Below are 16563 nucleotides of genomic sequence, written 5' to 3'. Positions count from 1 at the left end.
TGTACATATGTGTGTATTTCACGTGGTCACGTTTCTCTTTGCCCTGCCTGATCCAGCCTGGCCAGGTGAGGAAGAGCGCATGTCAGAACGGTCCGTGCGAGGGTGGCGCGCTGTTCCAGGGAGCACCAGCTTCAGCGTGGCTGGACCGCACACCAGGCCCATGTCACCCTTTCTGTCACCTCTCTGGGGTCCCTCCTGCCACTGGCTGGCCTAAGAGGTGAGCTTCCCAGATGGAGGAGGACCACACCTCAAGCTAGGAGAAATGTACAGCGTCCTACTTCTCTGCCTGATTCTCCAAGGAAAAGTCCCTTGCAAATCCCGGGGCCAAGCTCTCACGGAACATTCCCGTGACTGCCTTACACAGAATGTGTTCCCTTTCTGTCCTGAGGTATTTTCAAGCATCCACACTTTTTTCCTCTTGCCACTGATGCTCCAGAATTGTGAGATCTCCAAGTCCTGAGTTTGGTGAAATTCTGACCTGTTACATGTTGACACAGGGACAGAACTTGGAGCCCCTGAGCCCATTTTCATCTGTGCCCCCGGTACCTCAGCTAACTACCTGGGCTCAAGGACTCTTCCAAACAAGATCTGCTTCACAAGGAAATCTCCTGCCTGTCTCTGAGCCCTTTCCTGGCTGTCAGGCCATTGGCGGAGCTTAATCTCCTCTGTTTTGCTTTCAGAAACCTCTCTTCCCATCTCATTTCCCAGGGCCACTGCTGAGCCTACAATGTGTGTAATACAAAATGCTTGTTCCTGAGAATCAGTGCTCGAGGCAGCCCGGTGCTTCCCTCTGAGCTGAGTCTCAGCGATCACAGGTATGAGGTCCTGTGATCTCGGGTCCGCACAGCAGAATGTGAGACCTGCATGCGACGGCCATTTTAAAATAAGTCCACAATTTCTTTGCTACAAATTAGGGACCTGATTCTCCCCCTTGAGTGTGGGCTGTACTTAGTGATTCGTTTTTAATGACTCGAATGTGGCCAAAATGACAGTGTGACTTCTGAGAGTAGGTTATGAAACATCACAGCTGCCACCTCTCTCTCAGTTCACCTGTTTTGGGGAGAAGCTGACATCCGGGCAGCCCTATGGAGAAGCCCTCGTGGTGAGGGTCTCCTGCCCACGGCCACGTGAGTGAGCCTTCTTGGAAGCAGGTCCCCCAGCCCGGTTGCCTTCAGAGGACTGCAGCCCCTGCCGACATGTGACTCAACCTCGTAAGAAACAGCCAGAACCATCAAGCCGAACCACTTCTGAACTCCTAGCCCTCAGGAAGTGTGGGAGATAATAAATGTGTGTTGTTTTAAGCCACTCTTGGGGTGATCTGTTACAGCAATAGACAGTACACTCGCAAGCCCACATCTTAGCCCCCGACCAGGTTCCCTGCAGCTTTGGCCCGGGGACCCTTCAGCCTCGGTCCGTATCCAGCCACCAGCACCCACCGGGCCGCACCACTAAGGAAGGAACCGAGCGCTCCCTCTCCTTTCTTCCTGCCAGTTCCAGAGTCCGATCCTTCCCACGGGGGCGAGCCCCACTCCTCCGCACCGGTGCCCCCCAGGGACGGCGGTGTCTGCAGGACGCCCTGGTTTACGGCACACTGCCGCCGCCCATCCAGGACAACTGCCTCCCGCCAGTGAGCGGGGAACACGGGAGGACGGAGAGAAGTGAGAGGCTCTGTGGACCTCAGGGAAAAAGGTCCCATGGTGTGATTAACAGTGGCAATCAATCAGACTCCTGCCGGGAAAGGCGCTCTGGTCCCCGGACGGATGTTAAGCCTAATCAAACTGCCTCCCGCTGGAGGGAGGCATCTGGGCCTATGGCTCTTGTCACCTTGACAGGATAGCCAGTGGGGACTGGCTCTTGGTTGCAGTCGCCCTCTCCTGAGCGTCGAAGCCCCATGGTGGGCCTTTCTCACGTGGCCGAGACGCTCTGCACACTGCCCCAGTTACTGCGTTCCTCACACCCATCCTGCAGGAAGTGGGGTGCGGCTGCTCCCCGCTGAGTGTGCGTCCTCACACCGGACCACAGGCCCCGTGTCGTGGGCCCAGAAGTGGCCCCCAAAGATACCAACCAGGTCCTGTGAGCGTTACGTCGTGTGGTCAGGGTCGCTCAGGTGTGATTAAGGATCTTGAGATGCAGGTCATCCGAGTGCCCTCACAAGTGTGCTTGTCAGAGAGGCAGAAGCAGGTGATTCACGGAAGAGAAGGAGAAGTGAGGACGGAGGCAGAGGTTGAGTGACGCGGCCACAAGATGCAGAAGGGGCAAAGGATGGACTCTACCCCAGAGAGCAGGATTCTGTCAACACACTGACTTAGGCCCAGCGAAACCGATTCTGGACTTTGGCCTCCAGGAGCATGAGCGAACGAGTTCGGTTGTTTTAAGCCACCAGGTTCACAGTAGTTTGTTAGAGCAGCCATGGGAAACTAACGCGCCCACCCTGCAAACTTGATGTGTCTGTCCTTCTGGCCATTCCAAGCCTCTGTCCTTCAACAGTGCGGTGCCACGGAGCGCGGGCCGGGAGCAAGGGCTCGCACCGTGAAGGCCCTTGCGAGGTGGCCGAGACACTGGGCGAAGGGGAGCCTTTAAGCAGGGCAGTGACTCAATTTGGTTCCCATTGGAAACGTCACTGGCTCTCAGATGGGCGAGAAGCAGGGCAGGAGTGGAACCACCAGGAGGCTGCGGCTGTCCAGGTGGGAAGGGTTAGTGGCGCGGAGCAGGGAGGTGACATGACTGAGAGAGATGGGCAGGTTTGGGGACTACTTGGGAGATTGGAAGCGCCTCCCTTGGGGCAGATGGAGGGATGTGCCTGCTTTATGATAGGCACTGTCTCCAGACGGAGGAAGCCACGAGGGAGAGAGGGAGACCCCTACTAATAAGGGGTCCACGGGGGTGAGCAGGGAACCGATGGCTGACGCTCTCGAACTGCGTGCAACGCTAGCATCTGTTCAACCCCTCCCGCCTTACACACACACACCCCCCCTTCACTGTGGATTGTCCTGGGAAAAGAGCAGCGGGAGGGGAAGTACCCTGTCCCCTCCCCCTGGGGAGGGCGGGGTGTAAGGTCCACACTCGGCATGGTAGCTCAGGAAGAACAGGCACACTGGACCTCTTCTCGGTACATCCACTGAATCTGGGAAGCTTACGGTGAAGATTCCAAGGGCTTCAAGGCTGAAAAAGGACACTTCCTCTCTGTTTATTTTCAATGTCTTAACTGGAAACCAGCTGTGTTTCTCTGGGGAACAAAACCCAGAGTGCCTTTTGAATCCTGTCAAGCGCCAAGAAGAGGCCATGTCACGAGAGCCTGAGTGCGCTCGGGTCCAAGCTGAGTGCTAGCCCTCCTCTGCCCTGCCCTCCTACTCGGCGGGGCTGAGGGATCCCCGGGAAGGGCGCGGGGCACGGGGGCGGTGAGACGAGCCCTCTCCCCACTCCATCTCCCGTGTGCTCAGAGGGTGCGTCCTTGCTCTCCAACCAGCCCCAACTGGTTCCTGGGGCAGTGGGAGCACGATCGCAGCTCTACCACTTAGTGCTTTGGAAACTCTCAGTATCTTCTTTAAAATGCAGAGGAAAGGCGACGTACGTAAAAGTGTGGCATGTCGCGGACCCACAGAAAGTGGGGCTCAGTGTCCTGAGAAGGCAAACGGCCTCCCCACGGGGGTCCCTCTGCCCGCCGTGGAGAGAGAGGCCTGAACACATGACCAGAGTTCAAAAGCCTGGGGATGCTGAGCCGTGAGCTAGGACACCTGGCTTCTGTTTCCGGCTCGCCCTCCAGCGGCACCACGGCCTTGTGCTCGCCCACCGCCCCGGGCCTACGTTTTCTCGTGTGGAGTGTGCGTAACTGTGCCAGCACCCACCCCCGCGGGGCCACAAGCATTATGGGATAATAATGTATACAACAGAATCTTCCAGAGGGACAGTGCTGTCTACTCGAGGACGAAACACTCCCACCTTGAATCCGGGGTGGCTAACGCGGCGGAAGTGGGAAACGTGGGGAAGGGTGGGTGATCCGAAGTTAGGACCAACGTGTGTGCCTGGGAAGGAGGCGGAAAGTCAATCAGTCTCTGTGTGTGTTGCCTCCTGCCACCCAATGCTACAGTCTGCTTGAGTATTTTCACTGCCATCTGTCAGCAGCTCTGAAGTATATAGGCTTATTCTCTCCTGTTCCCTGTGTTTACATCTGGTTAGCAAGATCCAGCCGGGGACACACATGTCGCGGGGAGGCGGCTGCCAGGAGGGCATGATGGGTCCTTAAAAACGGCATTTTGTACTTAGCCTCTGCTTCTCATATTTACATTTTAAAAACATGTAAGAAGCACTTCCCACCCACCCACAACTTGCCGTAATCTTATCTTATTCAGACCTCACTTTAAGCCTATGAGAGGAAGCACTGGGCACATTTTCGAGATGAAGCTCACAGAGTGGATTTGGACATTTGGTAGCAACAGACAGAAACCACAACTCAGACTTAAGAGTTAAAAGGGAGTTTATTGGCTCATGTACGGAAAAGTCCAGAGGTAGGGCTGGTTCCAGGCAAAGCTACGTTAGGACTCAGATGACCTCCACAAGATGAGAGACCTGCTCTCCTCTGTGGGTTTCACTCTCAGATTTTCTTACACTGGATCCCCCACTCCCATCCCTCGAAAAGTAGCCTCTCTTTCTCAATGGTCCCAGGAGAGCACTTGGATCATGTGCCCAGCCCTTAGTACCCAGGAGTCTGGAAGGCTCTGGTGACTGGTCAGGTGTGGGTCATGTGCCTAGCCCTGCAGCTGGGGCTGGGTCAGGTCCTGGAAATCCAAGGACTGAGAAAGGGGAATGTGACGGTCTTGCAAGAGGTCCGAGTACTGCTGGAGGAGAGTGTTGAAACAGTGACCATCCCCTAGAGGCCAAGGTTAGGTGGCCTATCCCAGTATCACACAGGGGCACAGCTGAGCCTTGAACCTCCAGCTGGCTGATTTCAAAGGCCTTGCCATTTTTGCTGCTCAGGGCATCGACCCTCAGCTCCAGCTACACATTAGAGTCAGCCCAGGAAATGAGTTGAAACAAATACCGAGACCTGGCCAAAGAACTGAGATGCCTTGGGGGCAGGGTGTGAGCGTCAGTATTTCTCAAAAGCTCCCTGGGTGATTGTACTGTGCAGCCAAAGTCCAGAGCCAGTGGGTGAGGACTACCCTTCTCCTCCCCCCCCACACGCTGCAGGGCACTACTCAATGCTGCAAGGGTGGCTGCTGTCAGCAAAGCAGGACTTAGAACCAGACAATCTAGGCGACTTCGGGGGACGATGAGCAGGTGCCTGGCAGACCTGGGAGGGGACCTTGTCAAACTGAGTCACCGATCCGGCCTTGCAGCCGAGGCAGGCTGCCTCTGGGTGGAAGGCAGGGCTTCCCGTTCGAAGCTGGGCAGGCATGCTGCCTCCCTTCTCTCACCTTGGGCATCCCCGGCTGCAACATGTGAATGACTTTAGCAGTTGCCTAGCTGGCAACACGCGCTTCAGGAGAGCGAGAAATATCGTGGCCCAGCGCGCACGGTGCTCCTCCCTCCCACCTGCTGTGGCAGCCTGGCCAGCTTTGCTATGAAAACACCTGGCAGCCAGGCATCGCCTGGGGCTCCAGGCCACCAGAACTCCCTGTCCTTCTTCTAAGACAAGGGGAAACGTTCAAAACAGAGCCACCAAGGGCCCTGCTTCTTTCTCCCCGAGGTTAGACACAGACCACAGAAAGAAGCCGCAGCTCCCCGGCCGCCTCTACCACCGATCCGGTGGGTTCGTCCATCTCTTCCTCACCCATCCTTCCTCCTCACCTGTTTGTCTGTAACTGCTTAGAACCACTGCTATGTCAGGAAGGGAACCAACCTCGCTGCTTCACGTGCCAGGCACTGTCTCTACAGTGAAGGAAACTGAGGCTCCCAGAGGCTCCATAACTTGCACAAGGTGACGTGGGAGCAAGTTCCTGGCACCGAGTCCCGAATCCTCAGCTCTCCTGAAGCCCGGTCCTTGTTCTTTGTCCAGAGTGACACCTGCAGTTCCAGAACCTTCCATGGACCTGCTCCTTTTCCCCACTCCGTGCCCATTACTGAGAACTACCTCTTGCTTCATTCCCAGTACGTGACGACCATTAGGGGCCAGCCTGTCTCTGTGACACGATCCAGAAACCAAGAGCCTGCAACGAGTGGCCCTCTCGGAGCCTCTGCCCAAGTCCCACGTCACCTCTCCAACAGACCGCTTTACCACTTCACTCTGGTTTTCAGCAAGATCTTTTATTTACCCCCTGCTCCCCAACCGCGTCACGTGAGCACAGGTAGCCAGGGACCTGTGTGGGCTGCTGGCTTTGTAAACGTAGAGCAGTCAGTACGTACAGAAATCATGCACCTCAGTGATTCTTTAATAAGAAACTTAACAAGTAAAAAGACTTCAGGTGTGTTTGACATTTCTGCCCTTTCCTGCATTCTAATCGCTGAAAACTATCTGTGTGGAAATCGTACTCAAATGTAGACACGGTTTCTTTGCACACTTGCTAGTAACTACCTAGTGCGTTTCAGACCGCGTTTACTTCTGACGGTTGTTCCTCCCAGAAGCTGCTGGTTTCCGTTCGGATAGAAACGCTGGACCCAGACGGGGGACAGGCAGTATGTTCCGTACCGCCCCAAGGCTTCATGAACCTGACTCTGCCGTGATACGTTATTCAAAACAGGCGTCTCCAGTGCGACTGGAGGAGACTCCATCACACATCGGCTCACGGGGGCTATTTCTAGACTTAGTGCCTCCAACTGGCCACGTCCTTCACAGGAGACCCAGCGCCGCGACCGCGGGTGCTTTGGGTATGTAGGTCCCCCCAGTGTCCTCACGCGCACACACTGGCTTAGGTGGCCCTCACCACACCCGTGTGCACTGACAGAGACACAAGGCCGACTCTGCCACGATCTCTGAGCCCAGCGTTTGAACACTTATGTGCAGACAAATGGGAAATCATAGGAAACAGAACTCCAAAGCAAAACAGACACTTTGGGCGGATCTACGATTCCAGTTTTGCCAGAGAAAGGCTTTTCCAGAACGTCACTGGATGAGTGAGGTCTTATCCCACCTCGGCGCCCATCAGCCAGCCTGGTGGTCTGAACGCTCATCACCTTGGACTCCAGACAGCTCGAATGGGGAATTCTCCAGGCCCGGCTTGGCAGTAGGGCTTCTGTAGGCAGTGAGGTAATCGAATCACATGTTCAGCTGCTGAACCGAGGGAGCCCCAGCTTGGCTCTCGAAGACACCAGCCTCAGCTCTGTCGGAAAGCAACGTCTACAGAAAAGCCTCCACTGCCACCAGCCCGATGCTCTTGCCATCAGGGACCCGACTGGGTTCAGGGTGAGGTGAGCAATGGTGAGTCTGCCTCGCCCTGACTGGGCCACCCTGCTGAGGAAGCCAGCAGGGGACAGCTGGGGATGCGGACCGCGGGCTCCCCCCACCCGGGCGTCTGAGGCCTAGGGTAACCGTGACAGCAGCAGAGGCCACGTCCTCCAGCTCTCTGATCTGCAGTGTTTTGTTTTGTTTTTGTTTTTTTCTTTTAAGATGACAGGAAGATTTACGTCATTACATCCAGACAAGTAACCATTTGGCGACCCTATTTCAGAGCACTGACGAAACCAGGTAGCAGCGTGACACAGACGACAGGGACCCCGAGCCTCTGGTCACAGAGCAAAGTAATGCGCTTTTAGGCAGAAAGGAATCGCAGAAGCAAATGATTGGAAGGGAAAAAAAATCTAAGGAAATACAAGCTGAAAATTTCCTCCTTTCAATTACCGAAGGAAAGAGGGACCCAACACGACCTAAAAACCAAATCCCAAATGAGAGCATTCTGTCGAGGCATGGAATTGGAACAGGGGCAGGGGCCGGGCCGCACCCGTCTGCCCGGGCGGACCGCGGCCACTCTCGGCGACTGCAGCACGACCAATGTTCTCATCGTCCCGGGGCAAAGATGAAATCCAGGGCCTGCCGTTCGGCCGCTGCGACGTTGGGATGCCACAGATCCACCATGAAAACCACCCGTGGGCCGTCCTCCGCCGAACCTGGGGGAGGGCGGCGAGAGAGGAGAGGTTCAAACCGCCCGGAGCCAGGACCCGGGCAGAGCCAGACCCACGCGGTCAGCTTTCAGGCAGGGACCCCCGCTGACCCCGGCACAGATCGCAAGCTCTCCTTCTCTCAGATCAGCAACGTTATCAGAAGACCCCAGAAGGCTGTGAGCAGAATGCACGCAAGGAAACGGGCAGAGGGAGGGAAGGGCGAAAACGTGGTAGGTGGAACGCGGAGGATTTTCAGGGCAGGGAGGTTACTCCGTGCGATCCTGTCATGGTGGACGCGTGACATCACACGTTTGTCCAGACCCACAGAGTGTACAACAGCAAGAGTGAACCTTCATGTAAACTACGGACCTGAGTTACTGATGTGTCAAAATTGGCGCGGCCATTGTAACCAGCGTGCTCCACTATTACAAGGTGCTAAGAGATGGGAAATTTATGGGGGTCACGGCAGGGAGCACACTCTGTACTTCCTGCTCAGTTTTTCTGGGAACCAAAAACTGCTCTAAAAAGAAAGTTTAAAGATACATGTAAATATATATATTTATATTTTTAAAGGCGGCCACGGGGCACACAGACACTCACCTTCATGGAACGCGGCGTGCAGGAAAGAATCATCGAAGAGGAGGCAGCGGCCTTCTGCCCAGCACTGGGGCTCCCCGCCCACCACCAGCTCACAGCCACTCGGAGTTTTCAGACCTGGGGGCAAAGCAGAGAAAAGAAAATGAAGGCAGGCAAGGCCAGGGACGCCGGAAGTCGGGAGTGGCAGGCTTTGGAGGGAGCTCTCGACCTCCAAAGCCCCGACCCTGCGCCTCACCCCTCGGGAGCCCCGCTTGGTGGGTGGGTGGAGGCAGTCCGTTAGGACAGGTGCAGGCCATGCACCTGCACCCTCACTGTGCTCCCTGGAGAAACTCATTCCTCTGGCGGCTTAATCTGTTCTGGGCCAGGGACTACTCTGATTAAAGCACGGACCAAGGTTTGCGCTCCATGTGTGAGACTCCTGAAGCCCAGTCGTGGGGCCCCGGAAACCGAGGGAGGCCAGGTTCAGAACCCTGCCTCCCAATAGGCAAAGGCTGCTTCCGTCGAGATTAAAGACTCGGAGACTCACACAGTGCCCTCCTCTTTAGGGTCCAACGTTTAAATCCACTGTGAGGCCTGAGGATGGCATGTTCACAGTCCAAGTTTCCCCAGCCTCATTCTGGGAAAATGGTGACACCCCTAAAGAAACACCTGAGCTTTCAGAGGAAACGGACTGCCACCGTCGTAGGGAGCCATGTGTTCAAAATGCAGGTGGGGGACCCGAGCTCGGGTATATAACCCCGGAAAGGGGGGTCTTCTTCAAACGCTGCCGTGCATGCACTTTCACACCCCCATTTCCAACTCAAGGGTCTGAAGGAACGCTTGGCCCCTGGCACTACCTGGTCATCTGTGGATGAAGGCACCGGTACAGCCACCTAACTGACTCAGAGGAGGCTGGGTAGGCCCTGAGCCGGGAGGAAGTGGGCCCTGCAAGAGGGCCTGGGATCATGGCGTTCTGTCTGTCTTCAGTGACCCACCCTGACAATCACGACCCTGGGCCAGTCAGCATCCCCGCTCTGATTTAATGTCCCTACGACACACATGAAACACCGTACTCGAGGATTTAACACAGCCTCTGAACCAGAAGTGGATGGCGCCAGGAGGCACATATGGAGTAAGAATTCAAACAAAGAGGCCACGTGGAGCAATGGGCAGGAGAGAGGACTTCAGGTCAGACGACCACCCTTACGTGCTGGGTGACTCTGAGCAAGTCACTCAACCTCTCTGAGCTATAGCCTCCTCATCTGTAAAGAGAGGCCATGAGCACACTTGCCTTCCAGGCTGTGTGACCACTGTCCTTGCTACCAATCACTGAAGACTTACTGTGAGCAGGTTTGTGTTAAATAAACACTTTACGGACATCACTTCACACACTTTCCAGATGGAGCAACTGAGCTTCAGAGAAGTTAAGTGACCTGCTGGAAGTCACTATTTAGTCCTGGCTCCATGGAACAGGCTCTTACAACACTGGACAGTAGGATACAAACGCTAGTTGTTACATCGGTAGCAGTGGGGCTAAGTGGTTGTCAGCTTCCCTGTAGTTAACATGTTTCAACTATCAAATCAGCGGACACTGTCCCTTCTGCCTCTGGAGCCAGGATCTCCCACCACTGTTAGCAACTGCTGGGGGAGGTTAGGGCTGTAAAGGAGCTCCGCCTGCCGCTCACTGGCCTGGATGGAGAGAGCCCCACACACCACATCTTTCCATGCGTGCCCTCACCACTTGGTTCAGTGGAGAAGGCCTTTAGGGATAGGTGGTTCTCTGCAGGGAGAGAACACCCCAGGATTCCAAAAAGAAGCTCCCCTTTTTCTGGGCCACGAAATGATTCATCACCACCCCAATGGCACAACAGAAAAACGGCCTGGCTTGCCGGCTTCCCAGCCCCTGCTCACCCGCCTCCGCCTCCCCTCACTGCGCCCCAGCCTTCCAGCGGCCCACCATCCCCGCCTACTGCCATAAACCAGCCTGGCTGGCAGATATGATCAACACTCGCCCAAACAGAGCATTCGGGCGGCTCCTGGGGACAGACAGGCCCCACGCATGGCCTCGGCCAGTCCCATATCCCCAGGCCCCCTCTGGCTTAGGGCTCACTGCTTTGTCCCCAATGCCCATGGACAGAGGCGCAAGACGGGTGGAGAAAGGGCTCTGTCCACCACTTCAGGAGGCTGGCGGCTGGCACTCAGGGTGGGCAAGGCAGACAGGAGCTGACCAGCTTGTATCACCCAGCCGGACGGCCGAGAAAACCAACAATACACTCATGAAAGGAAAATGAGAGCCTAACGGGCTTTTGTAGCGAGAATCTGGATACGCTCACACACTTTCATCTACCCTTTCCTGAGGGTCTGCCACTGGACCGGTATCTGCCTCCTGGCTAACACCTGCCTCATTAGTTTCAGAGGTTGTTCCCTGGAGGTTCGTAACAGTGGGTGGGGACCTCGCAGCCCCGTACAGGATGCTGGGTGACGGCTGGGCCGCATGGATGGGGTGCTGAGCGATGCCACCTCTAGCGGAAGCTCGGAGCAGGCTCGGCAAACGTATGCCATCCGGAGGCGCTGACGGCTGAAGAGCGGCGGCTGGGACGACGCCCCCGGCCCCCACTCAAGACGGAAGGCGGAAAGGGAGGCTGCGGGGCACTTCAAGGACACAGTTCTGGAATGCAGGTGCCTCCCCACGTCTGCCAGGTAACTGGTGGAGGTGTGGCTGCTGGCACGTACCAGGCCCTTCCTGCCTCTGACCTCATTCTCTGGACACCCCCTATGTCAACACACGAGGTCACGTGAGTCTCACACCCCTCTCTTTCCTTCCTGGGTGGAAGGACAGAGGAGAGGAGGAAACGGAGCAAACCCAACCCTGGCGCTCACCCTTGTCATGGGGACAGCCCACGCCTAGTGGGACGCCTTCCAACACCGCCTGCTGTCCAGGGTGACACGGATGACCCAGTTTTTCTGGTGGCAAGTGACTCTCTGGGCTGGGAGGGGAATGACGGGTCATAAAGAGGCCCATGTGGGCACGTTACACACACACACACACACACACACACACACACATACACAACAGGCATGAACACCCAGGAGGCAGGTCCACCAGCCCTTCCTACTCAACACACCTGCCCGGAATTCTACCACACCCAGCTCAAGTGCCCTTCCCTACACGTCCTTCTGAAGCTTTTAGAAAACTTACAAGGGAAACCTTTAAAAAGAATAGCATTGCTCCCCGACGCCCACAGCCTGGCAGGGAGGCCCCCTGCGGTTTGCTCCCACTGAGCTGGTCAAGCTCAGCCCCACCAGCGGGCTCCCCAGCTAGCCCAGATACGGCGCCCCAGCCCCAGGGGAAGCCTCCTGCTTTGCTCCACCCCGGCGGTCCCAGCGGTCCTGCAGGGTCAGACCCCCTTCCCGGAGCAGCCCACAGGCAGCCCCTGCGTCCCCTGAGCTCAGAGTGTGCCCTGGTGCCTCACACAGAGATTTTATTACAATAATCATCACTAAGACGATCATCTCATTTCTTAGATCAACCAGAGCCCCCTTTAACTGACTGCCCTCTACCTGCCAAGCACTTCACACACAGGACATACTTCTAATCTTCCAAACAGCCCTCCAGGTAGGTGTTACGCCCATTTCAGAGAGGAGAATTTGGAGGCTCAGTTTCAGAGCCTGCCCAGGGTCACCCGGCAAACGGGGCTAAGCCGGGATCTGAGTCCAGGTATGTTTGCTTCCAGAGTCTGTGCATTTTCCACTGTTTCCCAGGGGAAGGGACTATGTCTTATGGGTCATTTTTCACACTGCCCGACACAGTGTTTGATCATAAAAGCTACTAGCTACGATTTATCGAATGCCATCGCATGCCAGGAGCCGTGTCAAGTAGCCATGGCAGATATGACTTCATTGAAAGCTCTCAACATTCCTGTGAGTAAGTACTATCTCCTCATTTTACAGATGTGGAAACTGAGGCCCAGAGAGACGTGGTTATTTCCCAAAGTCTCACAGCCAGCCACGAAGCCAGGCCACTCCCTCCAGAGCCCCTACCCTGTCCTGCTTTTACTCTTGAAATACTCAAAACGATGTCAATTGCTCGAATCTAGTTCCTTCTGTTTTTTTAAAGCAGTGAAGCCCTCTGTCCAGTCCCCACAGAGACAGTGGGAGAAGCAGAGGGCTCTGGGTGAAGAGGGGCTGGAGGGCCCGGGGCATCGGGCTCAGGTCCCCCAGGCAGCCCCGAGGCTGCCCTGTGGACCATGGTTATGAACCCCCTTCTCCAGGCTATACTGGGGCTCCTCCGTGCGCCTCTCGTCCCTCCAACACAAAGCCGGGGCGGACTTCCAAAGCGGGACCTTGCTCAGGCTCTCACAGCTCCTCTAGTCTGGGATGCTAACCAGTGGTGCCACTGCCCTGGTAACCAATATGTTATCATGACTCACTAGGAAGGAGGCATTCTGGAGAACTAACATCCCTCTTCACCGAGTAGTTTTTGAGCCTGCTTTTATCAAGTACTCCCTATCAGGCTCTGCTTGAACAAATGCTTCACGACGCGCGTTATCACACCAGAGCCTCGACATAACTCTGTAAAAGATGATCTTTTTATAATACCTCCACTTCCCAAATGAGGAAGCTGAGGCCCAGAGAGGTGGACTGACTTGCCCAAAGTAACACAGCCAGCTCATGGTGGGGTGAGGACGCAAACACGGGCAATCTGACTCCAGACCCTGTTCTCAAAACCACTGCTACACACACTAAGCGTATGACCAACCTCCCTAGAAGGCGAATAAAATCAACTTCACACAAAGCGTCACTTCGTCCTTGGAGATTCGGAAGGCACTTGGGTATCGCCCAGAGCCCTCTGCTTCTCTCGCTCTCTCTGTGGGGACTGGACAGAGGGCTTCACTGCTTTAAAACCACCCCAATAGCCTCTGGCTCTAGAACTACTCTGTCCAATACAGTAGCCAAGTGTCATATTTTAAAATTTGGATTCAAGTAAAAATTGAGCTTAGTTGCACTGGCCACATTTCAGGCACTCAAGTTACATGCAGCTGGTGGTTCCTGCACTGGACAGCGTAGATGGAGACCATTCCCATCTCGGCAGACAGTTCCTGTGGACAGAGTTCCTGTCACAAGTTAGGCTTATACTGACCGCACGTTTCTTTTTCGACTCAGTTCTCTGCAGCCAACACTGCTCACACGTGACCCATCCATCTTTGATCAGGCTACAGTGAGGCATGTGAAAACGCCCAATCCTGGCCACTGACTACAGCTCGTGGTGTCTGGACTCCCGGCCGGCAGACGGGCTGGCATGTATCTACTAGAACAGCGCGTGCCGGGAGGCCCTGTCCCCGCCACGTACCTAAATGGCAGCGGAGGCGGATGTTCGTGGGTCCGTAGTGCTCCGTTATCACGGTGCCAGGGCTCAGCACGGAGATGCACGCGTTCCCAAAAACATTGTTCCCAATACAGGTCCGAAGGCTTCCAAGCAAGCGGTACGTCCGTGGGCACTTCCTGCAGTTCCGGGGGACGCAGACCCCCTGATTGACCAAGTAAAAGGTGACCCACTCCCCACTGGGGGTGCTGTTCATTTTCCAGCCCTGTGGGAGGCTGCAGTTCGAAAAAGCTTTGTACAGGGCCTCAAACTCGCACAGGATGGTCTGGAAGTTGCGCTCCAGCAGCTCCACATCGTGCTTCTGCGCGTCCCGGGCGAAGTAGGGCGAGGTGGGGAGGTCGGGCAGGAAGAAGACCTCGGGCTTCTGGATGGAGGGCCGGCTGCTGAGGTAGCGGCCCTGCTCGCGGATGCCCTTGTGGATGCGGCCCATGCCGGACCAGGAGTAGCGCTTGGCGTACTCCTGCAGGTTGTGGTAGAGCTTCTGGTTGAGACCCTCACTGTGGCTGCAGCGCACGCACTCGGGGGACTGGCAGTACACGAACCCGTTCTGCAGCCCCGTGGCGTCGGGGCCCTGCATCAGGGCGTTGACCGAGACGTAGGGCCGGGGCTGCTCCCTGCCCACGTGGTAACAGTACCACACGAACAGGACCAGCAGGCAGGCCACGGTGACCGCGGCCGTGGTGTCGCAGTCCCGCACGGACTGCATGCCGGTGGCGATGCAGTCCCTCAGGCCGTCCAGCGACCAGCTCCAGGCCACCAGCCACTCGAGCGACATTTTGGGGGAGCTGTTGGGGATCCGAAGCGAGGTCAGCTGGTCAGTCCTCGGGAGTCCCGAGGGCATGCATACCATGCGGGTCAGCGTAGGGGGTGAGGGGCGGCTGGGGCAGGCGGAGGCATGGCTGCCACGGTTCCTCGGGTCCTGCCAAGGGCAGCATGGACAGACATCTGTGCCCAGCCCCCCGCTCCTGACAAAAGTCACTGCGGGTGGGGGCAAAGGAGCAGCTTTAGGTCACGTCGGCAAGTGGGGCTGGTCACCGTGAAATGACTTTTTTAGGCAGTCCAAACCTGAGATGAAAAAAATAATAATAAACCGGCATAAATTTTTACCCCTGGAAAAGTCCTCAAGTGAAACGCAAAGCCCCAGCTCGTTTTGTCAGGTCTCTGTTGGAAGGGGACACGCTTCTCAATCCTGTACTTTCTCCTTCCATTTTATCACCACCCCCTTTCCCGAAAGGCCAGTAGTGTTTAATCTGCATCAAGTACTGTTTGATCATTACAGTAGTCCCATCTGTTCTGTGTCATCCTTAGGAGGTGCTGTGATCCCCATTTTATGGATGAGGAAACTGAGGCTCAGAGAGGTCCTATAACTCACCCCAGTTCATGCAGCCGGGGCAGGGACACAGAGCCCATCTCACTTCAAAGCCGTATCTATCCATTTTGCTATGCTCTTGCATAGTAGGTATGTAATAAATGCTTATTCTCCTTAAATCTCTGTACCTTTTATTAAAGAGAAATCTGGATTCAAAAGCATCTTACAAATGGTAAAGGAATTTGGAACTGCATATTCTCCATTTTACTTGCTCTTTTCATAGCACTTCATCATTCTTATTTAATCTCTCTTGCCCTTCTGACATAGGTTGGGCTTAAATCAAGCTGGAAAAGGAAGTGGGCTGCCCGGGGTCACATCTGTGGCGGACACCAGGCATTTTCTGTCTACTCGCTTGGGAGGCTATCTACTGGCCTCACCCATGAGATTATGAAAGTGAAATGATGGATAGAATGAAAATAGAAGCCCTTTCCGGTCTGTCTCCAAAACACACAGAAGTGCTGTGCTTTGCCACGTATCCTGCCGATGGTTTGGGCCAGTGTCCGGCATGTTGATTATCCTAACAACCTAAAAGATGATCGAAGCCCAGCTGTCTCATTGCCTGTGTCTATAGAACCCCGGCTGTGTTTCCCAGGTGAAACTCTCTGTCCATCCTGCTCTAATTGGATGAAAACAGCCAGGTCCATGTTCGACTACATGTGTAATACATTCCCTCACCTCGAGGAGCAGAATAATTCAGAAATTTCGCTTGGTACCATGCTCTCCCTTGTCTCACAGGAATGTGAGAAGGCAACTAACAAAAACAGGAAAGCTGTACCCTCCCCCTTCTCCGGGGACTAAATTTGGCCCCAACATTCTTGCAACGTAGCAGAGACGTTAAGAACCCAAACTGGGGGCTTCCCTGGTGGCGCAGTGGTTGAGAGTCCGCCTGCCGATGCAGGGGACGCGGGTTCGTGCCCCGGTCCGGGAAGATCCCACATGCCGCAGAGCGGCTGGGCCCCTGAGCCATGGCCGCTGAGCCTGCGCGTCCGGAGCCTGTGCTCTGCAAAGGGAGAGGCCACAACAGTGAGAGGCCCGCGTACCACCAAAAAAAAAAAAAAAAAAAAAAAGAACCCAAACTGGGCAGGTCACTCCCCTCTCGAAGTCTCAGTTTGCCCGTCTGTTAAGACGGGGTAACGCTCCTCTCATTGGATCAAGGGGAATGATGGGTTGAAAGCGCTGATGATCACATCATGGTGACAGC

The 16563-nt window shown here is 55.5% G+C and overlaps 1 protein-coding gene across 1 annotated transcript; it reads right to left on the bottom strand.

Moving 5' to 3' along the window:
- Nucleotides 1-6256: 6256 nt before the first annotated feature.
- Nucleotides 6257-15047, bottom strand: ASPHD2 (aspartate beta-hydroxylase domain containing 2). The gene is made up of 3 exons (XM_024741374.1): nt 13961-15047; nt 8635-8748; nt 6257-8040 (listed from the first exon to the last, which is right to left on the bottom strand). The coding sequence occupies exons 1-3, from the start codon at nt 14841-14843 to the stop codon at nt 7931-7933; spliced, it is 1107 nt and encodes a 368-aa protein (XP_024597142.1). The 5' UTR covers nt 14844-15047; the 3' UTR covers nt 6257-7930.
- Nucleotides 15048-16563: the final 1516 nt, after the last annotated feature.

The sequence above is a fragment of the Neophocaena asiaeorientalis genome, unplaced genomic scaffold, assembly GCF_003031525.2.
Source record: "Neophocaena asiaeorientalis asiaeorientalis breed wild unplaced genomic scaffold, Neophocaena_asiaeorientalis_V1.1 scaffold648, whole genome shotgun sequence".
Taxonomy (NCBI): Eukaryota; Metazoa; Chordata; class Mammalia; order Artiodactyla; family Phocoenidae; genus Neophocaena; species Neophocaena asiaeorientalis.
This window is presented reverse-complemented; position numbering and strand designations above follow the sequence as displayed.